At 45.2% G+C, this 24,760-nt stretch overlaps 1 protein-coding gene across 1 annotated transcript in view; it reads left to right on the forward strand.

The window, feature by feature from the left end:
* Positions 1–6,587: 6,587 nt before the first annotated feature.
* EMILIN1 (elastin microfibril interfacer 1) overlaps positions 6,588–24,760 on the forward strand; it is a 132,415-nt gene continuing 114,242 nt past the window's right edge. The window contains 1 exon segment of the mRNA XM_029596299.1: positions 6,588–7,488. Coding sequence (XP_029452159.1) covers positions 7,310–7,488 — 179 coding nt within the window. The 5' untranslated portion in view covers positions 6,588–7,309.

Consider the following 24,760-nt stretch of genomic DNA (forward strand, 5'->3'; position numbering starts at 1 on the left):
ACCCCCGTTCCTTCACCTCAACAAAGCAAAAAGAAGACATCTTCTATAATGCATACATCCAGGACATGGAGTCAGCAAACATATTCTTTGATGTTTACATGCAATTCTCACCTTCTCTTTTTTGGGGGTTCCCTTAAGGTCCATGTACACTTAAGGGAAAGCAGGTGGGGTGGGGTTGAGAATTCTATAGCTCCTTTCATTACATCATCAAGCCACGCATTGTTGCGGTTCTGGCCGCGAGCACCGCGGCCAGGCCCTTACCTCCAGGCTCCCGGACCTGCTCCCGCTTCCAGAGGCCTGGGTTGCGGCCTGTTTGGCGGCGTCCCCACTGGGGCTGCGCCGCTGCGAGGTCTCCCTTGGACGCCCGGCTCCTAGGTGCACGCGCACGCCACTTGGGCGCTTTTCTAGGCCGTTTCCCGCCAGTGGTGACTCCGCCCAACTCCTGACATCAGACGCCGCGGCCTTCATAAGCCGGCCGCGGCCATCCAGTCTTTGCCTTGCAATGGGTTAGCCTCCCAGTTTCCTGTTGCACTGTGCCCCGGAGTGACTCGCTTTGCTTCGTTGCTCCGTTTCTGCTACAGTACCTGCCTGGTTCCTGCCTGCCTGCTACAGTCCCTGCTTAGTTCCTGCCTGGTTCCAGTACCCGAATCCTGCTACAGTTCCTGCCTGGTTCCAGTACCCGAATCCTGCTACAGTTCCTGCCTGGTTCCAGAACCCGAGCCCAGTTACAGTATTGCTACTGTCCTAGTCTGGTTCCAGTTACCTGTCCTAATCCACAACCCGCCTAAGTCCCAGCGGCCGGGCCCCTATGGGCTCCTCCCGGGGGAGTACGAGCTTCCAGGGTGAAGAGCATCTACGTCCTGCCTGAACATCTGCCTCCTGGCCTGCTATTCATTAGAGACATTGACCACCTTTCCCAGTTTCCAGCAGGTCGGCCCAAGGGTCCACTAAACGGAGACTCCCATAACACGTATGTCAGTATATGATGTCAGTCACCCCACCAAGTCATTCCGTGTATTTTCCACTTAGGCACGAAGATAAAGTCCCGAGCTGAGAGCCCTCTAGCAGGGGTGAAACCTCTAGTTTCTACTATCCTTATTTTAGTTTTAAGACTGCAGTTCAATATGAAATGTTAATATTTTATGTGAACTGCTCTGAGCACAATTGTTATAGCAGCAGACATCAAATAGTTTTGTCAGCCTCTGAAATAACATTTATTTTTTTCTAAGATAAACAAACTCTTATTTTTTGTTACAATTGGTGGCCTTTGTGGTGTGCATGTGCATAAATGATGGGTGTGAGTGCCTGTGTACAGGGTCAGGCCAGAAAGTGATCATGAGAAAGAGGTGTGAATGGAAGATGGGCTGAATACATATAGATAGCAACTTGTGTAGTAGGTAGGATCTGGCAAAATAAGTTTTCAATAGATGGTGGCCAACTCTGATCCTCAAGAGCCACAAACAGGCCTGCTTTTCAGGATATGCATAATCAATATGCATGAGGTATATTTGCATACAATAGAGGCAGTTGTCAGAGTTGATGGATTTGAACCCACAGTCCTGGGGATTCTAAACCATGGACCTACACAGGCTCTAATTTCTTCATGTACCTAATACACATGGCTCAAATAACGGAAAACAAATAAAAAAAATGTAAGCTATCCATTGGCTGTGTCTGACTCTTTTACTCTTTCTCCATCCCTAGGGAGGTAATTGTAGTGAAAAAACAGGAAAGAAAACAAGGGGGGTGAAAACAGATGGGGCAGGTGGAGGGAACTTCTACAGCAAAAGGAGTGCCTCACTGTGCCCATGCAAGTCTGTCAGCCATGGAGATTCTAGATCATGGAGCTGCCGCGGAGCTATGGAGGCTTCCAGCTCTATTTTAAGCACAGTTTTCCACATTATATTGTAACTCTCTCAGTGGCTCTCTTTCAGTCACTGGCTCTTTTCCTTCCCTGCCTATGTATCAATCCTTTCTTCGTCTCTCCTTTTCTAACTGCTCCCTCTTCCCTCCCCCTGGTTTTATGTATTTTCCTCCTTTCTGTTACATTGTAAATCGACATGATGTTCCCACGAATGTCGGTATATTAAAAGCCAATAAATAAATAAATAGACCCTTAGGAGGTGGGAACAGAGCCCACTAAGGAGGTGGGCTTTGTCTCCTGTGTGTTCTGAAAATCTTTATTTGGACCCTTCCCTATGGATCAGGGATGCAGGCACGTGAACAGATTCTTTGGTTTCTAGGATAGGATAGCTCAGGAATGTGCTGCCTGTCTTCACTACAGTTGGCCGGCTCAGTGGCCTGGCACAGGGGGGGATATAGTGCAGTCCACCCCCAGAAAGTCAACTGAAATTCAGAGTAGGTCAATAGTAGCCAAAAGTTGTTAATGCGCAATGACATTTTTGTTGCCTTTCAGCTGGGCTGGCGGCCTAATCAGTTCCTGTGGATACTTGTCCCTATCACTAAGCACCATCACAGTTGGCATTAATTGACACCCTAGTCAGCAATCTCGAGAATTCCCTCGACATGGAAACCCAACTGTCCTTTCACCCCCTGCAGGTGGTTCATGGTTGAAGTATATTATTAGACAGAAGGGAGCAGGAGAGAAATTTGTGCTGTATGTACAAATTTGTTCTAATGATAAACTGAGAATTTCAATTTCCACTGCTATCAATCTTGACAACTTTCACTAGCACTAAATAAATCATTCACACTAATCCCCCCCCCGCAAAACCCCCCCACAGATACATTATTTCAAAGTAAACATCTAAAATGTACTGTAAAATGCACAACTTACTGTACAAGTGGAATTATAAAGTCACACAAGATGGGTGAGTCCTGCTCAGAATTCCTGAGCTGTGTAAGTGGGCAGCCTGTCTGCAGGTACCTGGCCCACTGCACTTTGTTTTCATGCTGTAATAAAGGTAGCTGGGCTGGGTTGTGGGATATTTGTCTCTTCTGCATAATATTTTGTACTCCCCTGGATTTCTCAGAATAGGAGCCTATGTGACTTTTGAAGCACAGGGCCCAAGGAGCTTTAACTCATTTGCACTTAATATACAACAATAAAATCATTACACTTCAGTAAATGAAAGTTACATATAGCAGAGAGCAAAAGGGTCAAGTATTTCTTTTTCTCATAGAGGCACCTTAAACAGAAAAAAGCCGTATCTACAATTAATAATGAAATAAAATATGAACATCCAGTTTTCTTCTACAGAAACTTTAAAACTTCTATAATGTATGCTTATTAATCCTAAAAATGAAAGTAAATTCACAAACTCCTGTTCTAATGTCCACACATTCCTTCTCATCTGCTGTCAGCAAAGATAGATTTTGCTCCTCTGGTTCTCTGGTATTTAATAATTCCCATGACATTTTGCAGAAAAATCAATGGTCTCCAATCTGAGTTTATGCCTGGATTAGTCATGACAGGTTCTGTAAAACACAGGCAATAACACATACCAACAAACGGTCAGATCACTGATGTCAGGTCCTACATAACTCAACTTCTAAAGAGAAAGCCATCACGATTAAGTAAATTCAGCAGTTAGCAGGTAAAAGTAAATTCTTGCTTTGCATCAGAGAGTGGGTTGGACTCACTCTTGGAGGTTTCGGCCCCCAGGAGGTGAATAGCGGCAAAATATTAGTTTTTCCCAAACATCTACTGTTGGAAAAGGGGATATGTGAATGCTGTTTGGTGCACTTTCAAACACTTCAAAGGTTATTTGCAAAATGTCATGGGAATTTTGGACGGGTCCAAATAACTTTTGAAGTGTTTGAAAGTGCACCAAACAGCATTCACATATCCTCTTTTCCAACAGTAGATGTTTGGGAAAAACTAATACTTTGCCGCTATTCACCTCCTGGGGGCGGAATCCTCCAAAAGTGAGTCCAACCCACTCTCTGATGCAAAGCAAGAATTTACTTTTACCTGCTAACTGCTGAATTTACTTAATCGTGGTGGCTTTCTCTTTAGAAGCTGAGTTATGTAGGACCTGACATCAGTGATCTGACCGTTTGTTGGTATGTGTTATTGCCTGTGTTTTACAGAACCTGTCATGACTAATCCAGGCATAAACTCAGATTGGAGACCATTGATTTTTGTGCAAATTGTCATGAGAATTATTAAATACCAGAGAACCAGAGGAGCAAAATCTATCTTTGCTGACAGCAGATGAGAAGGAATGTGTGGACATTAGAACAGGAGTTTGTGAATTTACTTTCATTTTTAGGATTAATAAGCATACATTATAGAAGTTTTAAAGTTTCTGTAGAAGGAAACTGGATGTTCATATTTTATTTCATTATTAATTGTAGATACGGCTTTTTTCTGTTTAAGGTGCCTCTATGAGAAAAAGAAATACTTGACCCTTTTGCTCTCTGCTGTATGTAACTTTCATTTACTGAAGTGTAATGATTTTATTGTTGTATATTAAGTGCAAATGAGTTAAAGCTCCTTGGGCCCTGTGCTTCAAAAGTCACATAGGCTTCTATTCTGAGAAATCCAGGGGAGTACAAAATATTATGCAGAAGAGACAAATATCCCACAACCCAGCCCAGCTACCTTTATTACAGCATGAAAACAAAGTGCAGTGGGCCAGGTACCTGCAGACAGGCTGCCCACTTACACAGCTCAGGAATTCTGAGCAGGACTCACCCATCTTGTGTGACTTTATAATTCCACTTGTACAGTAAGTTGTGCATTTTACAGTACATTTTAGATGTTTACTTTGAAATAATGTATCTGTGGGGGGGGTTTGCGGGGGGGGGGGGATTAGTGTGAATGATTTATTTAGTGCTAGTGAAAGTTGTCAAGATTGATAGCAGTGGAAATTGAAATTCTCAGTTTATCATTAGAACAAATTTGTACATACAGCACAAATTTCTCTCCTGCTCCCTTCTGTCTAATAATATACTTCAACCATGAACCACCTGCGGGGGGTGAAAGGACAGTTGGGTTTCCATGTCGAGGGAATTCTCGAGATTGCTGACTAGGGTGTCAATTAATGCCAACTGTGATGGTGCTTAGTGATAGGGACAAGTATCCACAGGAACTGATTAGGCCGCCAGCCCAGCTGAAAGGCAACAAAAATGTCATTGCGCATTAACAACTTTTGGCTACTATTGACCTACTCTGAATTTCAGTTGACTTTCTGGGGGTGGACTGCACTATATCCCCCCCTGTGCCAGGCCACTGAGCCGGCCAACTGTAGTGAAGACAGGCAGCACATTCCTGAGCTATCCTATCCTAGAAACCAAAGAATCTGTTCACGTGCCTGCATCCCTGATGCATATTCCAATCCACTCGTGTGTCCCCTTGCAAAGGTGGCAGCCACTGCATGATTTGCAGGTTAACAATTCACGAAGGACGGAAGAGGAAGAAAAGATGGAAACATTTTTTTCTCTGGCAGAGTAAAATGCACTGGAACAAGGAAACTGGTTAGAAAGGGCAAGATGGAGAGCTACTCATTTTGGACCAAATTACAGGGTGTACCCTTCTTGAGAAGGCACGGTTTCCAAACCTGACATTATTTTCCTCCGTCAGTCCACTCAGGCATCTTGCCCGAACGGTGGAAATTTCTGTAGCTTTGTGCCAAGCTACTGAGCTATCTAACCCTCTGCTGGTTCGCTCTTTTTTTCCGAATCAGAATTTGAATCCTTTCATAAAGTCCTGGGATATAGGAACACCCCCTGCAGAGTGCCAAGGTGCCAGCACGAGCTGTAAAGCTGTTTCTCACTAGCTCTTCCTCACGCTCACAACCGCTGGCATATGGAAAGGAAGGGGGGCACTCCACATACCTCAGCTAGAATTTCCTATTTTATTTTCTAAAGAGCACTTCAGAGTGAGGAAGGAGATAAAACTGCTGCCTGTGTTTTTTGAACATCCCAGAGAGCTTATAAAAAAAAAACCCAAAAAAACACTGCAGAATTAAGAAGAATTATTTTTAAACAATAAAAAACAAATACATTTGAAATAAAACCTTAAACTTTTATTTTGGCAGTTGGAAAAATCAGGATAAGGAAATGAAATTACAGAGAGCACCAGCCCTTGTTAAAGTCTAGTCTGAGTATCTGATTTCTCAGTAGCTCTTTTGTGCAAGAGGTTGCATGAAGTTTGGGGTTTCTGGCTTAATGCCCTTCTCACTTCACTTTTTTTTTTTTTTTCATTTTATAATTTTTTTCTTCCGCCAGCATTCCCTGGGTTTAACAAGAACCAGATGTGAGGCAAGAGCTGGGGGGGGGGGGGGGATACTGAGGACACACAGGGTAGGAGGGAGTGTGAACTGGACATGAGAATCTTGCAGAAAAATGGAGAGGATGCACGGCACAAAAAACTGGATACGTGCATGCACGCTTAAAGATAATAATAATAATTAAAAAAAAAAACAAAACAGATTATGTGATTTAAGTAAGAAGAGAAAAGAAAGAAGTCGCCATTTTTTAGAGTAATACCAGGGCCAAAAGTGCTAAAAAATAAAGCATAAAAGAAAATGGAAAAAAAAAAAACCTAGCAGTGAGTGGCAAGTAAAGCAGGTTTTAAACATAATCAAGTTTCCAAAGGCATTTGCGCAGTGGGACAGGAAGAGCAGTGAGCAGCACTGCTTGGAAAGAGTTGGGAGCGTTATCGGTGCTGTCACCTCCTTTTTCCTCTCCCCTTCTGCTTGCTCTACAGGACGGACTTTTTTTCAACAAGCCCTGCATCTCCTGCTCGCTCTCGCTGAGTTCCTTTAGTGGGAGTTTTTAGCTGGGAGTAGGCTGTCCGAGAGGTTTAAGAAAGGGGGAAGGAACAACGAGAGAGAGAGAGAGAGAGGGACTGAAGACGGGAGCTGCCCGAGCAGACTTTGAAAGGGTGAATGAGGCAGCGAGAAGACAAAAGCGATAAAATTAACTTAAAAAAAAAAAAGAACAACTTTTGCCATCAGCGCTGAGGATACAGACGGATTGAACTGTACAAAGTGCACGTTACTGGAAGGGACGCAGAGCTTGGGAAGAAGTTACTAAACGTTTTAAGAATTTTTGCCAGCTTAAATTTTTTTTTTTTTAATATATATATCTATGTATCTAGTTTTATTGCTGAAGGAGACTCTAGCTTAGGGGAGACTCCTGTGCTTGAAGGATGCCTGAGTGAGGGAGCGCTGCTCTCTCCGAGGGAGGAATGGAGAAAGAGTGAAGGAGGGAGCCAGCAGGCTCGGGGAAGCTGAGCCACGGGTGCCTTGGATACTTTCTGGCTTCTCCCTCTCTCTCTCCGAAGCGTTTGGACTCCCTGCTTTGAGGTTCCCGCCTCTCTCCAGCGCCCTCACCTGCCATGGCCGCTGTCGGGTCCTGCGGTGCCTTCCTTGGATTTGTTTGCTGCTGCCTGGGGGCTGTGAGTTACCCCCAGAGGTACAGTCTGTATACCGGAGGGGCGGCACCTCAGAGCCAGGTGCAGACGGCCCAGGGGGTGTCCCAGACGCAGAGCGGGCTCAGGGCCGCCAGCCGGCACAGGTAAGCTCCCCCCCCCCCCCCCCCGGGCCTATCCGGAGGTGCAAGTTAGCGACAGGTTTGGATTTCAGGAGTAACACTTGGGGATGGTGGGAATATACTGTGGGTATTCCATGGTACTGAAAAGGATAGGTCTAAATATTCTGACGACCTAGAAAGGATAATAGGCACCGGTATCGGTGTCCTGGCGGGCAGCAGAGAGAACAAGTGCAGAATACATTTTCGGATGACATAAATGAGATCCATAAATATTATGAATTATGTGTATTTGCTGAATCTTGATATAATAATAACCATATGGTATTGTTAATAGTACAGACAGGATGGCTAAAATATGCTCCACTAAAGAAAAAAACACTGAGCCATTTATATAGCAGTGCACTGATCTTCTGTATCAAACTTCAGTCTCGTCCCCATGCTGTGGTATGTTTTGGTTTTTTTTAATTATTATTTTTAATGGGTGTTCTTACGTCTTGCTGTGCATATACAAGTGCAGCTACCTGAAGCTGTAGATTACTGTGGAAATCTTCAGGCAGGTCCATGGAGAGTCACAAAGTTGCCTGTGGATGCCCACACAGGAGCCTGCCAAGCAGAGAAAGCAGAGCCACCGGCGGGTGATGTGGTCACCCCTGCATGAGAGCAGATACAGGAGGAGCATTGGGGCATCCCCAGGAATGCTAGAGAACGTGCACTCATCACACGTCCCTGCTCTGGTGCCGCTTCACAAGGCACTGAACTGTCCTGCAGGTCCTCTCGGAGGGTCTGGCAGCCTGACCTGCCGATCCCAGCGCAGAGCTGGGAAACTTGGAGACCCACATCTGATCTCCAGCATTCACTAGTGCCTTATTCAGTAAAGATGGATTCCATAGGTAGGGACTAGGAAAACCTTTTTTTTTTTTTTTTTTTTTATCAGGTCTGTCATTTTCATTTGCTCCTCTGTACTCTGTGAGCTGTTTGGGGAAAGCAGCTTGCCACTCTGAGATTTCCTTTCTACAGAGCTGTCTCCACAATGACAGCATTATGTAAATAGGAGTAAGTTGCACCCATGCACACTGTAGGAAAACAAACTGGTATCTTAGGAGTTTATCTGCCACATGTATTGTATTTATCTAGTGAGCTCTGTCACCCTGAATGTCCTCATGTGGGGGGTATTGCTTCAAGACTCCTTTTCTAGTCTTCAATTCAATTATTTAATTACATGGAACCAAAAAGCTTGCTATAGTGAGTGAGTTTCCAGTGACTGTTAGCAATCAAAGGGCATTTTTGGATTATTGTAAAGAAACCCACAGAAATTTCATTCATTTCTTGAATCACAATTTGATTATCGGTAGAAAAGAAATTCGGTAAGAAATTAAAGACATGGTTGATGATGAATGATACCGAGGTATGGAAAGAGCACAATTTGTAATTTGTCTGAAGTACTGGCTTACTTTCTTTTATGATCTGAATGTGTTGTAGATCGATGTATTTATGACTGTACACAGCTTTGAGTGATTTATTTTAAATCAGGAAAGCGGATTATAAATTTCATTGAATAAATATGTAACAGAATATGATACACAGTTATGCTACACCAAGCATCTTAGCAATGCCACAAGGTCTCTGGACAGCAACTAGAGGTACCAGGTATCTGGTTATTAGAACACAGGTGAAGCCAGCCGCTTGATAAGAAAGATTTCCTAATGCTATGTGAATGTTTTCCCTGTAAGATTAAAGTCCCTCATAGTAAGCATGGTAAATGATGACAGACAAAGACCAGAGAGGCCCATCTAGTCTGCTCAGCAGTGCTTTTATGCACATTTTCCCAAAGTAGATCGCATTCCCACATGGAACGCAACCCTTCAGTTCCGGTAGGGATTCTAAGAGGGGTCTGCTCTTTCAGTGAGTCACAGCGGAGCACATCCAAAATTTTACTTTGCCAGATGTGGATGGCTTGCTCCTGACTGTCAAAATCATTGGTGAAGGAGAACCAGTTACAATTTTTGAAAACAAACATCGCCACCCCCTATCCTTGCCCCAATGTATTGTCATTGACATGCTTGATAGCCATTATATAAAATCCATTGTTTTAGTAACTATGCAAGAAACTAATAAGAATCATTAAACAGAGTCTGGTAAAATGGTAATAATCATCCAGCACTCACTAAAAGATCCCCAGCAGGGGGAACCTCCACCCATCATGCCGTGGCAATTCTATTCAATCTCATAGCTCAACGTTTTGCTGCAAAATCAGCTTGCTTCGTAATCTAATGAATCAGATTTCTTTTTGAAAACATAAATTAGTATATATATATATACATATATATATATGTGCGTGCTTGCGTGCCTGTGTGTGTATGAAAACTAAATTCAATGATTTTTCTTGGACCATGATTGAAGTTGCGCGTTTCCTGATTTTTTATTTTTTGGATGGGTACATGTGACCTTTACATGTTTGTGCTATTTGAGTCCATATCACAAAAGCTGCAAAAGCAACGTCATAATAAAACACATACCAACCATTTTTTTCTTATCAAATATAAAAGAAGGGTTTGGAGGGTGCGGGGTTCCTATTGATTTCTCTGTTTGATAGACAATGTCTCCGCCACTAACCCTTTTCTGCTGCTTATTGTCAGTCTTTGTCGATTCCTGCCCTGACTCTCAGGGAGAGGTGAAAGCAACAAGTACTTCTTTTGTGAGGTTATTGATTGCTGTATGAATGGTGGAGGCTGCCTGCGTCCCGGCTCCATGTTAACGCTGTCCGAGAGTAACTCCCTTGGCTCTACAAACAGCATACACTGAACCAGAGGCAGCTGAGGAGTGAAAGAGTGATATTTCACTCCGGAGAGGAGACTGTGCTCCTGGGAAGAGGAGGAGGTTCTCTCACACAAATTATAATACACCTGTAGAGTTGATTTTGGCAGGCAGGAGTTGAACCTCAGTAGACTGCAGTCCTCTTGCACAGGCAGAATAAGAATCTGTTCCAGGGAAGTACTTCTTAGTTGATTAGATCTGGGGAACAGATTAGATGTAGAGAATGTAAACCCTCTCTGCCTGCAGGAAAGACCAGAATTTTAGTAGCTTAGAATCCCAAAGAATGGGTTTGTAGAACTTTATTGAACTAAAGTTTTAATTCTTAGGGCCTAAAGAATTTCTATCAGGCACAAATGGGGAAAATCTCATTATTAAATTGACTCTTCACCTAACTCTGGTCACAAATCTATGAAGCGAGAGGGAATGAAAAGAAAAACTCTGGTACATCAATGGGAATGCAAAAAAAGGCTATTTTAAAGAGACAAATGAGCAAATATAGGTAAAATAATATTCAGCAGGGGTGCTGAGCAGAAAAATTACTTGGATAGCACTACCTGGATATTCAGCGGCATTTATCTGGATAAATCTGCAGCTAACTATTCCTGGATAAAATTAACCATATAAAGCTATCCAGGTATTTTTCCACATAGTAGTTAGCTATTTATATCTCTATAGGAGGCCCACCTAGTAACTCTAGGTGAGGTTTAGGTAGTAGTGTAGGGGTTAGGGGCCACTTTTAAATACAGAGTGAGGCGTATGAACAGAACAGTACACGCTTGTGAAGATTTGATGTCATTCAGAGTGAGGCAACTCACACAAAGATGAGATTTGTACAATGTGCTCTGAACCTGGCTTGATGTTTCCCAGGTAGGGAGTCCATATATATATAAATAAGATCTATATTCTGAGGCATTTAGTCAGATAACTCACAAATTATCCAGCTAAATCCTGACTTGAGCTAACCTCTCTCTTTCTATATATATTGTCATTTACTTGCTTGATAGCCATTATATAAAATTTATTGTTTTGGTAACTATGTAAGAAACTAATAAGAATCATTAAATAGAGTCTGATAAAATGGTAACAATCATCCAGCACTCACTCAAAGATCCCCAGCAGGGGGAATCTCCACCCATCATGCCGAGATATATATAGATGAGATCTATATTCTGAGGCATTTAGTCAGATAACTCACAAATTATCCAGCTAAATCCTGACTTCAGCAGATCCTTTGTGGCCCTTAATCCCTCTGAGCAGATTCTTTGTTGCCCCAATCCCCATCCTCATCCCCACCCCCCATATCCTTCTCTCTGAAGTCTTTACTTATGATTCCAGAGGGACCTCCCCATCTTCACTGGCATGGGGGAGGCCAGAGCTAGTATTGGTATTCACTGCTTACCAGTGCTTCAGTTTGTGTGCAGTTCTGATGTGGCAGTCAGGTGGTGCTATTCAGCAGTGGGTAGCAGTGCAGGAAAGCTGAAAAGGCTTTTGCATCCCTCCTGCCAGTCAAGACAAGAATCATCCAGAATCGTAAGCAGTAATTCTGGAGGGGTAGTGTTGGGGAGAGTGAGTCTGAGGTCACAGATGATTTGTTTTGGAGAAAAAAATGGGGGGGGGGGGGTTCCTGGAACCCAGATGATCTGCTTAGAGTGAATTTTCAAAGAGCCACTCAGCAGCAACCTAGCCAGTTAGATTGTAGCCAGCTAAATTGACTTTAGAATACATTTTCAGTCACAATCTAACTGGTTATATTGAAGCTGAAAATTAGCCTATTTATTAAATAGCAAGCAAAAAATAGCCAAATATCTTGCCCTCAATGGCTCTCTGAAAATTGACCCCCTTGATGACTACAATAATATGGAATATGATTGAAGTAAACAGGTATGCCCAATCTTACCTTGTAATGCTGGGTTCCCATATCCTTCTCCAGCTCCACTTGAAGGCTGTGCTCATGCTCATTGCTAATAGCTTTGGTTGCTGCTTGCAGTCTCTTGTTTGACATGTGGATGGTTCTTTATAGCATTCTACTTAATTTCCTTCCAGGCCCATCCTTTCCTTCCCTGTAGCTTACACCTCAGGGATCTTATAAACAGTCCAGTGCTTTCTCTTTATTTCTGTGCCCTTCAGATAGGATTCTTTGCAAGTGATGATATCCTTTGTTGGACCAAGAAAAATATTTTGTCCTGGAAAGTTATTGCATGATAGCTTTCTGGACCTGACATCTGATTAAGAGACTGTTGAGGCTCCAAAGCAAATCTCTCAAATCTCTGGGATAGAGTGATTTTGGCTTACATTATGAAACTAAGACTGCATTATGACAAAGCTTCTTGTAGGTGCCTACATTTCTGCACTGTCACTCTCTGTAATGCCATTATTGGAAATAGTAGAGCAGTGCCCTAATAATGATCATTTGGATTTGCATACTGCCTTTCACCAACACTAGATCCCAACATGCTTTACAGCGTCATACTTCAAAACACACATGCAGTCATCTGTGAAGCAGACAACCTGGCAGCAAATTCTTGACACCTATTCTGCATGAACTCTTTCAAAGGGAAAGCAAAGAAGGACTATGATTATTATCAAATTAAATGTGGGTAAATTAATCCACAGGGAAATAGGTCACACAGATAGAAACCTCATTTTTCCCTGTCCTAATCCTGCATCTGGGGTGGCTTACGTTTTAGGTGACTAAATATAAGTGCCTAGTAGAAATAGACACCTAAATTAGGTGCTCAGCAGTAGTCAGTTTTTAAAAGTGCCAATTTAGATGCCTAACGCCTAAATCCATATTCAAATGCATTTAGCCGGATAACTAAGAAGTTATTTGGCTACATGAATATTTGGCCTCTTATCTGGATAAATTCTAGCCAGATAACTATTTGTCTGACTAGAATTTGGCCAGATAAGAGAGGGGCATTCCACAAGTGGTCCAGAGGCATTCCAGGGAGTAGCTGCGTTAGCTGGATAAGATACCCGGGTAACTCCAATATTTAAACTTTTCCAGCCAGTTATATTCAGTGGCTCGGCTGTACCAATGAACAAAAAACATTAATTTGCTGGATAAGTTTATCTAGCTAACTAGCAGAGCCACACAGTGGCTGAATATGGACCTCACAGAGCCTTTGAAAAACTGATGACTTAGGGATAAAAATAACAATTTTTTGCCGAAAAGAAAGTTTGAAGGATTAGGTCTGTATCCTATTAGAACACAAATTCTACAATTAATGTGGCCCTTTCTGGAAGTAAATACAGAATTCTTGCCAAGTAAGATAAAGCACTGTCAGAAATATTTTCTAACACATTATCCTTTTGACAAGTTCTACTATCCCCTTCTTGCAATACACTTTTTTTTTTGCTTAATATTGTGAACATAGAAAAGTTTAGTCTAAGGTGACAGAGAACTCTCCAACTATGGCAAACCTTCCACCCCATAGCAGGAAAAGAAACTTAATGCAGAGGATGAATATAACTTTGGAAAATGTATCAGACTTAAGTTCTGCCTTTCATTTTCTACATTCTCTGCAAGGTGCTGTAAAAAAAACATTGAAGTAAACATTCAGCAGAGCAGTGAGCAGGAAAATTATCCAGCTAATAACTTTTACCCAGATATTCTGTGGCACTTATCCGGAGAAGTCTGCTGCTGAATATACCCAAATAAAAGTTTTGTCTGGGAAACTCCAAAAGTTACCTGAACATATTTACTTCGCTTTATTTTCAGATTTGATATTCCACCACTCAAATATCTTGAGGCAGATTACCATAAAATGGTATGTAATACAAATACACAGGAGTTATAGAACACAGCAAATAATAAATATACTGTAATACAATAGCAGAAAAAAACAATCTGCCTAAAATGCTTGCTTAAGTAACCAAGACTTTAGTTATTTCTTGAAAACTGAGTACATAGTTGCCAACCTCATGCCTAACAGCACAGTGTTCCACAGATGAGTACGAAGTAAGAGAAAGCAGAACCCCAGGTGGATCTGTGTTTAATCTCAGAAGGGGAAGGAACCTGCAGAAGTCCTTGGTGAGAGGATTAAGAAGACAGCCAGGCACATAATACCTAAAAAGACTAGAAAGACAGTCCAGACTTTCAGGGTGCAAACATTTAGGGGCCGATGCAGTAAAATGCGCACTCAAAACGGGTGCTAGTATTGAGCGCCCGTTCTCTTAACAAGCGCGCAGCCGCACGCAACTGCACGGAAACTATTTTATTGCATCGGCCCCTGAAAGAGGTCGCTGTAATAAAACCCGTGCTAAAATTGGAGTTACATTTTAGCACGGGTTTTACTTATTGCACACGTTAAAAATGCAGTAAGCTAATGGAATACAAATCAAACCAGAGTATAAAAAAGCGGAGCGCACTGTTAACCCGCATTTGGACGCGCGTTTTCAATGCGCTAGCTTTACCCCTTATTCAATAAGGGGTAATAGCGCGCCGAAAACGTGTGTCCAACCCCCCCCGAAACTAATAGCGCCTGCATCATGCAAATGCATGTTGATGGCCCTATTAGTTATACCCGCGTGATTCAGAAAATAAAATGTGCAGCCAAGCCCCACATTTTACTTTCAGAAATTAGCACCTACCCAAAGGTAGGCGTTAATTTCTCTCGGCACTGGGAAAATGCACAGAAAAGCAGTAAAAACTGCTTTTTCTGTGCACCCTCCAACTTAATATCATGGTGATATTAAGTCGGAGGTCCCAAAAGTTAAAACAAAATTTGAAATCAGCCTGCGGCTTGTGGGTTGAAAACCAGACACTCAATTATGCCGGCGTTCAGTTTCTGAACCCTTGGCTGTCAGCGGGTTTGAGAACCAGCGCCGGCAAAATTGAGCGTCGGCTGTCAAACCCTCTGCCAGCCGCTGCTCCTGTCAAAAAAGAGGCGCTAGGGATGTGCTAGTGTTCCTAATGCCTCTTTTTTACCGTGGGCCCTAATTTAAATAAATTAATTTACTGAATCGCGCGCACAGGAGAGCGGGCTCTCCCATGATTTTTACTGTATCGGCCTGTAAATGAAAAAAGAAAAATGCCTTAAAATGAGAGTTAACCTGAAAAATCCTCACTAATGCAAAAAAAAAGCTTTAAAACAGGAGTAAAGAAGTAAATGCTTGAAGTTGGAAGGTGTTTGACCAAAATGTCCTTGCATGCAAGATTGGCATTGGGCATCCTAACCTGGGAACAATCTTGCATGCAAGACCATTTGGGCAAGGCTTGACAAGTGAAATCAAAAGATAAGCTCTCTAGGGAGGGCACCTTCAGCTGAACAGTATGCACTTTGGTTCTGTGCATCCCTAATGGCTGTAGTTGCCTGTTCCAGAAGCTTGCCCTTTGATTTCACTTGGCACGCCTTGCCAGATGGCTTTGTATGTGAGTGTGCCCAAGTTGGGATGCCCAGTGCCAGTCTTGCAGGCAAGGCCATTTTGGTCACACTCCTTCCAACTTCAAGCACTCCTTTCTCCCTGTGTCTTGTTAACTCCTTGGACTGAGGCGGAGTAAAAGTTAACTCACATTTCTGGTGGCCATGATATTCTGTTGCTGTGCCCATGTGGTAGTGACTAGCTGCGTCTACCCTCTTGGCACAGAAATAGAATGACTTGGTCACCAGAAATGTGAGTTTACTCCATCTCAGCCCAAAGTTTTCAAATGTAAGCTCTCTGTGGCGGGCACCTTCAGCTGAATAGTATGCAGTTTAGTGTTGTGCATCCTGATTTTGGCATACTGTTCAGCTGTAGGTGCCAACCCCAGAGAGCTTACACATTATTCAGCTGTAGGTTCCAGTTCAAGAGAACTTATATTGGAAACGTAGGCCCTTTCTAGGTTTGAAGAATTACACTGAGCACAATACTAGACAACATTGGTCACCAGAATTGTGAGTTTACTCCACCTTAGACCCAGGAGTTAAATTTCCAATGTAAGCTCTCTGAGGTAGGCACCATTTACAGACTTTCTTTGTTTTACTGACCAGTAGGACTGAATGCACATAGTGCTAAAGTGTGTACTGTACTACTGTTCAGCTGTTGGTGTCTACCCAGACAGTCTGTGCTTTGTTCATGTAGTTGTAAGTGCCTTCCCAGAGAGCTTATGCCTTGATTTTACTGTCACTCCTTGCCAAAATGGCCTTCAATCCAAGAATTTGCTCTCTGGAGTGGGCATTTACAGCTAGCTGAACAAAGTGTAAGTTTCCTAGGATGGGCATCTACAGTTAAATAGTATATCAAAGTTGGGATGCATAGCGTTGCTGTACTCTTCAAGATGTAGGTGCCCATCTTGAGAGCTTACACTGGAAATTAAACTCTTGGGTCCAAGGTGGAATAAACTCACATTTCTGGTGATCAAATTTATTCTGTTGCTGTGTCCACAGTCTAATAGAAGCAGCTAGACATCACAAGACTGGGCACAGCAATAGTCTACCATGGCCACCGGAAATGTGAGTTAAGTTTTACCCCCTGCTCTGACCTGGGAGTTAAATTTCCAGCATTAAGAAAATGTGCTTTAAGCTGTTTGCCCTTTAATGCATAGTTGGGGAATAGCTAATGCCTTCTTTTACATAGGATTTGCATGAACCCGTGCTAATTTTAATGCTGATTTTTACTCCTGGTTTAATGCAAATTTTTTAAGAATTAAAACTGCACGCTCAAACAGGAGTAAAAAGCTATGCTAACATTAGCATGCCTTATTACGTGAGTTCCATAGGCAATAACAAGAATCTTAAACTGGCTCCTAAATGCAATTGACATGCAATGAAGCTCCTCCAGAACTGGGTTATGTGCCCTTGCTTTGGCTCCTGTAAGAACCCTAGCTGCCGTGTTCTGGAGGAACTGCAGATGATGCATCTGGAGTGAGGAGCTGCAGTAATCTGCTTTAGAAATGACCATAGGTAGAATGGTCTAGAATTTACCTTAGACAAATAAGCTTCAAGCTGTCTAATCCTCTATATACAAAGGAAAGAAGACTAGACCATGGAAGAAACTTGAGGCACCAATGATAGCTTGGAGTCTAATTTAACCCCCAAACATTAAATCATCTGCAGAGGAATCAAAATTGTGCTTGCAATAGAGGGAAACACTGACAACACCCAATCATTAGGGGAAATCCAAAACTGTTTAGCTTTTTTAGGATTCATCTTCAACATATGTTGATTTAAAAGATGGGATGATTTCTATAAAGAATCAATATCTTTAACCCACAATTAAAAAAACAATTTTATATATGATTAGTGAATATATTCGTGATATACATATATTTGATGTGGTTGATTGGGTTTAAAATAGAAGAGTGCTATCCAAATTATATAAGGCATATAATAAAAATCATTCTTCAGATATGTTTTGTGCCGCTAATAATATACTTTAGTTACTACCAGTTGCAGAACTGTTTTTTTTTAACCTGTTTCACTAAGGCAATGTGAATCATTTAAAATCATAAAGGTTTGGGGGGGGGGGGGGGTTTGTAATTACATTGTTCATTAGGACACCTGTTAGAAATCCATAGTCAACTCCATTTTTTCGTTATCTGCCAAGCTGCCATGCCTTGAAGGCATAGATTCAATTTTGTCACTGCTAGGCCACGGTCCTTACCATTACTAACATATAATTTGCATGTTATCCACAAAAATATGATACAGCATAACAAAATTATGAATCACGTCTACCAAGGGGGCTATATACACATTTAAAAAGATCAGAGAGAATATTGACTCTTGAGGTACTCCACATGAAACCAATGCAGAACTCTCTTGGATGGTTTGTAGAGGAACTAAGTCGAGCTGAGATGTAATCCCTCTTTGCCTTTTTGACTGCCTCCCAATAGGTGGAGGTCATCATTTTATAAGCTCCCTGGTCTACAGAGTATCTTGATTTCCACCATTCGTGCTCCATATGGCACTACTGGTGCTTAAGAAAATTCAGACCCTCTTACAACCATGAAGAAGTATGATACTCCTAAATTTATGAGTGTAAATAGGGGCAAGAAAATTGTAGGCTGAGGCCAATAAATTTGCCTCTCATCATCAACAGAAATATGAAAAATGACTAATATTGGCTTGGGTGAGTTTCTCCATGTTCTTAAATACAATATTCGAAAAATCCTTTCAATTACCTTGCTACAAGTAAATTTGATAAAATAATGATCCAATAATAATCAAATAATAAACATAACAATAAAATCCAAATACCGAACAGCGTAAAACCCAATATCCAGAAACTCATATCATTGCTCACTAAGGAGTGACTCCCTTGTACTCTGCCCTTTGGTGTGACCTGCTCAAATGGGAGCCAGCGGAAAAGGCTTTGCGGCCCAGACGTAACATCACAAGTAGACCTGTGCCTTTCTCGGTCCGCTGATCAGGGGGCTCAAGGTAGCTGACAAGTGGGGCAGGGGAGGAAACAGCAACCTTGGGGAGTCCTGACTGGAGTTGCAAAAGCCCTCCTGGGCTTACTGAACGCCTTTGAATATCTACTTTACTATCTTTCTTAAAGATACTAGTTTCCTCAAAACCCTTCTCATTTTCAGAAATGTTTACTACCAAATCCTTAAAAAGTAGCTCTTGTGCTGCTAGCCAAGATTCCAAGCCTTGAGTTTCTGATCAGGAGGCCTGCAGAACTTCCTTTAACCGATCTTCCATCTGAGAAATAGCAAGTCAAAGAGTTTGCATAGTAATTTCTTCAGATTGAGGGCAGCCTTCTCCCAACAGATTCATTTACCCAAGCAAGACAAGGATGATACTTGAGGTTTATCCAAAATAGGAAGAATACTTGGTATTAACTGATCAGGTCCTCACTGGTTGGTTACCACTTCCTTTAAAACAGCAGCCTTCTTCTCTATAATATTCAGGGCTCACTTCTCTACTGCTGTTTCCATTGATTCTGCCCACGAGATCACATAACAAGCAAGATCTGTGACAGCATGATAGGCAGGCAAAATGGTGACATTGAGCATTTGTCAACATCTATGTTTTCATGAAATCTTCACCAGTGCTTGCTTGGTTGAATGACAGCATCTGACACCTGTCTGGATATAATCAAATTAACCAGCAAAGTTGAGAGTTGATGATGGAAAGAAAGGACGAGCATAGGAAGGAAGGATAAAAGAGCTTGGAAAGGAAGGGAGGAAGGGAGAAATAATACAGTGCAATTAGTTTCAAGGAGAAGAAAGGTCCAGGGAAGGAGAAACAATTGCCATTTTGAATGATGCAGGGAACATCCCCTAACAAAGCGACAAACTGAAAGAAAATAAAAGGCAGACGATTAGACATGTGGTTAACTATAAAGAAAAAGTAAATAGGATTTCTTGAAATGATGGGTATTTTGATATGGTAAATCGTCTAAGATATCGTGATCAGAGAGAGTAGAACAAGCTGAACAAAGTAAAGCAGGGAAAAGAAAAACACCACCACCATAATGATCTTGACTTTGATCATTTAATCAAAGGTGGAAGAAAAGGAGAAAAGAACATCCATCAGCCAGTGGTTGAAGGCTTACAGGTTAGTGGCATGAGTGGAAAAACTGTCAGTGATTCTTCTCTGAGGCTAGGAAGATGGAATGAGTGTGGCTTTGTTTAGCAGTGTTCAATTCACAAAATGAATGATATTAACAGTGAATGAAGGAAATCTTCTTGATAACATGACTTTTTTCCACTTTCTCTCTCCTGGAGTGGAGGAGGCTAGAGTTCAGCCAGGGCTGAGGACATGAGAGCTGGCAGGAATTACTTGTGTAGATATTGGCTATCAACGCAGGAAGTGAGAGAGATAACTGAGTGTACTGAGAGCCAAGCCAGTATCCAAAATAAAAATGTGTTTGACCTTACCACATCTCCTCCAGGTCATGCATGCAACAGTTTAACAATTCTAATTTCCAAAATGAGGTTGTATAAGCCGGTCACATACGGTAGTTTTACTGTAAAGATTGTATTAATTACTTTTAGGCATACATGACCTCTAGATAGAGTAGTTTGTACAGCTAAAATCTCTGCTTCACCTTAGAACTTATTTATATAGTTCTAGTTATTTATTTATTTATTTACTTTTAACTTTTATATACCGACATTCTTGCATCGAATGCAAATCATGCCGGTTTACAATGAAACTGTTACGGCTGTGGCTGCTGTGCTACCGCCTCACCACCAGGGGTCCCTCTAGTGCTGGCTTTCCTGACAGGCCCAGTCCATCTCCTATGTCCACTCTATGCTCTGGGTGTGCCCTTATAACCCTGCCTGACAGTTGCCTCGGCATCGAGCTCTCCTGGGCTCCCTGCTCTAGCCTGCCTTGCGTGGCCTTCGGGCCTATCCTTGCCTTGCGTGGCCTTCGGGCCTATCCTTGCCTTGCGTGGCCTTCGGGCCTTTCGGCCTTCTTCCTTGATTTCCATACCTGGCCTACGGGCCTCCTGGGTGTGTGTGGCCTACGGCCTTCTGACCTGCCTTGCTCCACTTATGGTGTGTGGCCTACGGGCCTTCTGTGTGTGTGTGGCCTACGGGCCTTCTGACCTGCCTTGCTCCGCTTATGGTGTGTGGCCTACGGGCCTTCTGTGTGTGTGTGGCCTATGGGCCTTCTGACCTGCCTTGCCCCGTCTATGGTGTGTGGCCTACGGGCCTTCTGTGTGTGTGTGGCCTACGGGCCTTCTGACCTGCCTTGCCCCGCTATTGGTGTGTGGCCTACGGGCCTTCCGTGTGTGTGTGTGTGGCCTACGGGCCTTCTGACCTGCCTTGCCCCGTCTATGGTGTGTGGCCTACGGGCCTCCTGTGTGTGTGTGGCCTATGGGCCTTCTGACCTGCCTTGCCCCGCTATTGGTGTGTGGCCTACGGGCCTTCCGTGTGTGTGTGTGTGGCCTACGGGCCTTCTGACCTGCCTTGCCCCGTCTATGGTGTGTGGCCTACGGGCCTCCTGTGTGTGTGTGGCCTACGGGCCTTCTGACCTGCCTTGCCCTGCTTATGGTGTGTGGCCTACGGGCCTCCTGTGTGTGTGTGGCCTACGGGCCTTCTGACCTGCCTTGCCCCGCTTATGGTGTGTGGCCTACGGGCCTTTTGTGTGTGTGTGGTCCACGGGCCTTCTGACCTGCCTTGCCCCGCTATTGGTGTGTGGCCTACGGGCCTTCCGTGTGTGTGTGTGTGGCCTACGGGCCTTCTGACCTGCCTTGCCCCGTCTATGGTGTGTGGCCTACGGGCCTTCTGTGTGTGTGTGGCCTACGGGCCTTCTGACCTGCCTTGCCCCGCTATTGGTGTGTGGCCTACGGGCCTTCCGTGTGTGTGTGTGTGTGGCCTACGGGCCTTCTGACCTGCCTTGCCCTGCTTACTGTGCCCTGACCCAGCCTGTACTTAGACACTGCTACTTGCCGCCTGCCCTGACCCAGCCTGTACTTAGACACTGCCACTTGCCGCCTGCCCTGACCCAGCCTGTACTTAGACACTGCCACTTGCCGCCTGCCCTGACGCAGCCTGAACCCAGACTCTGATACTTGCTGCCTGCCCTGACCCAGCCTGGTACCTGACACTGTTTCTAGCTTCCTGTCTCTCTCCACCTGGAGCCACCCTGCTGGGTGGTGTTCACGACTCCTGACCGGAGCCCAAGCGTAACAGTATGCCGAAGCCATCACATTTTCCAGGGGAAGAGATAGGTCTGTGTCCTGCCGGTGAGTCAACTTTTCACTAATTCAAGATGCCTCCTTCTTTAAAGTTTTATACCTGCCATTCCTGTCAGACTTTGAATTATCCAAGCTATCAGAACTGTCTAGCCTGTGAACTTGTTGGTCAGGAACACTGGTCATGCAATAACTGCAACAAGAAAAATGTCTCTGTCTATCAGGAGTGTTTGAACTGTCTGGCTCCTAAACCAGGGTGGTGGAAATGCTCCTGTCTCCCGTGTTTGTTACCACCAGGCAAACCCTGCCCCCGTTGTTCTGCTCTAGGACCAGCTGTGCAATTAGAAAAAGCTATCACCTCTCCTAACCAGTATTCTGTTTCTGGCTCAACTAAAACAGACATTTTTGCTGGCAGTTTGTGGGTAGAAAAACCCAGGACTTACCTGGCCAAGAAGGCTTCTGTGAGACCAGTGCTAGAGCCTCGGGAACAGGTTTCTCTACAACGGAGAGAGCTGATTAACTCTAGCAGGGCTCAGCTTCCCACAGCTGCCAAGTGGACACTAACGAGCACCTTCCCTAGACATCCTAGAACTGCCTGTGCCTTCTCTAAACTGCTCCTCCAGAAACAAAATCAGGAGCATCAGACTTTGGCTCGAGGTATCAAGCCCACGGCAGTACAATCTGTGTCTTCCATGCACACTACCTCTAACCATGCTACTCTGCCATCTGAACCTGCTGCACTACCCCGAGAAGAGCCTGAGTCTGCTGAACCGGCCCTGCTGCTGTCCTCGGAGGGGTCCGCACCAGCCCTGCTGACAGACTTTCTAACTCAGCCATCTGAGCCTGCTGAACCGGCCCTGCTGTCATCCCCGGAGGGGTCCGAACCGGCCCTGCTGCCGCCCCTGGAGGGGTCCGAACCGGTCCTACTGACAGACTTTCTAACTGAGCCTGCTGAACCGGCCCTGCTGCCGTCCTCGGAGGGGTCCGCACCAGCCCTGCTGACAGACTTTCTAACTCGGCCATCTGAGCCTGCTGAACCGGCCCTGCTGCCGCCCCTGGAGGGGTCCGAACCGGCCCTGCTGCCGCCCCTGGAGGGGTCCGAACCGGTCCTGCTGACGCCCCCGGAGGGGTCCAAACCGGTCCTGCCAACTGACTTTGTTACTCAACTATCTGAGCCTGCTGTACCGGCCCAGCTGCCGCCCCTGGAGGGGTCCGAACCGGTCCTACTAACAGACTTTCTAACTGAGCCTGCTGAACCGGCCCTGCTGCCGTCCTCGGAGGGGTCCGAACCGGCCCTGCTGCCGTCCTCGGAGGGGTCCGAACCGGTCCTACTGACAGACTTCCTGAGTCAGCCATCGGAGTCTGCTGAACTGGTCCTGCTGCCACCCCTGGAGGGGTCCATACCGGTCCTGCTGCCGCCCTTAGAGGGGTTCATACCGGCCCTGCTGCCGCCCTTGGAGGGGTCTGAACCGGCCCTGCTGCCACCCCTGGAGGGGTCCATACCGGTCCTGCTGACTCCCCCGGAGGGGTCCGAACCGGTCCTGCCAACTGACTTTGTTACTCAACTATCTGAGCCTACTGTACCGGCCCAGCTGCCGCCCCTGGAGGGGTCTGTACCGGTCTTGATGCCGACCTTGGAAGGGTCCGGACCGGTCCTACTATCGCCTCAAGAAGGGTTACGGACTATTTCTCTGCCCCAGGTGGGGTTTGTGTTCCCCTTGTCACCCCAGGAGGGGTTATGGAAATCTGCACCGCCTCTGCTACCCCAGGAGGGGTCTAACCCTGCCGCCTTGTCCCAGGAGGGGTTATGGACTATTTTTCTGCCCCAGGTTGGGGTTGTGTCTGCCTTATCACCCCAGGTGGGGTTATGGACTGCCTTATTGCCTCGGGAAGGAGTTGAACCTGCCGCATCACCCCCGGAGTGGTCTCCCGTTATTCTTGATTACCTCCTGCACAGATGGGATCCAGGAGGAGGGGGAGGCCTTGAGGGGGGGGTACTGTTACGGCTGTGGCTGCTGTGCTACCGCCTCACCACCAGGGGTCCCTCTAGTGCTGGCTTTCCTGACAGGCCCAGTCCATCTCCTATGTCTACTCTATGCTCTGGGGGTGCCCTTATAACCCTGCCTGACAGTTGCCTCGGCGCTTCGGCATCGAGCTCTCCTGGGCTCCCTGCTCTAGCCTGCCTTGTGTGGCCTTCGGGCCTATCCTTGCCTTGCGCGGCCTTCGGGCCTATCCTTGCCTTGCCTTGCGCGGCCTTCGGGCCTATCCTTGCCTTGCCTTGCCTTGCGCGGCCTTCGGGCCTATCCTTGCCTTGCCTTGCGCGGCCTTCGGGCCTATCCTTGCCTTGCCTTGCCTTGCGCGGCCTTCGGGCCTTTCCTTGCCTTGCCTTGCGCGGCCTTCGGGCCTTTCCTTGCCTTGCCTTGCGCGGCCTTTGGGCCTTCTTCCTTGATTTCCATACCTGGCCTACGGGCCTCCTGGGTGTGTGTGGCCTACGGCCTTCTGACCTGCCTTGCTCCACTTATGGTGTGTGGCCTACGGGCCTTCTGTGTGTGTGTGGCCTACGGGCCTTCTGACCTGCCTTGCCCCGTCTATGGTGTGTGGCCTACGGGCCTTCTGTGTGTGTGTGTGTGGCCTACGGGCCTTCTGACCTGCCTTGCCCCGTCTATGGTGTGTGGCCTACGGGCCTTCCGTGTGTGTGTGTGTGGCCTACGGGCCTTCTGACCTGCCTTGCCCCGTCTATGGTGTGTGGCCTACGGGCCTCCTGTGTGTGTGTGGCCTACGGGCCTTCTGACCTGCCTTGCCCCGCTTATGGTGTGTGGCCTACGGGCCTTTTGTGTGTGTGTGGTCCACGGGCCTTCTGACCTGCCTTGCCCCGCTATTGGTGTGTGGCCTACGGGCCTTCCGT

This window comes from Rhinatrema bivittatum, chromosome 3, assembly GCF_901001135.1.
Source record: "Rhinatrema bivittatum chromosome 3, aRhiBiv1.1, whole genome shotgun sequence".
Classification (NCBI taxonomy): Eukaryota; Metazoa; Chordata; class Amphibia; order Gymnophiona; family Rhinatrematidae; genus Rhinatrema; species Rhinatrema bivittatum.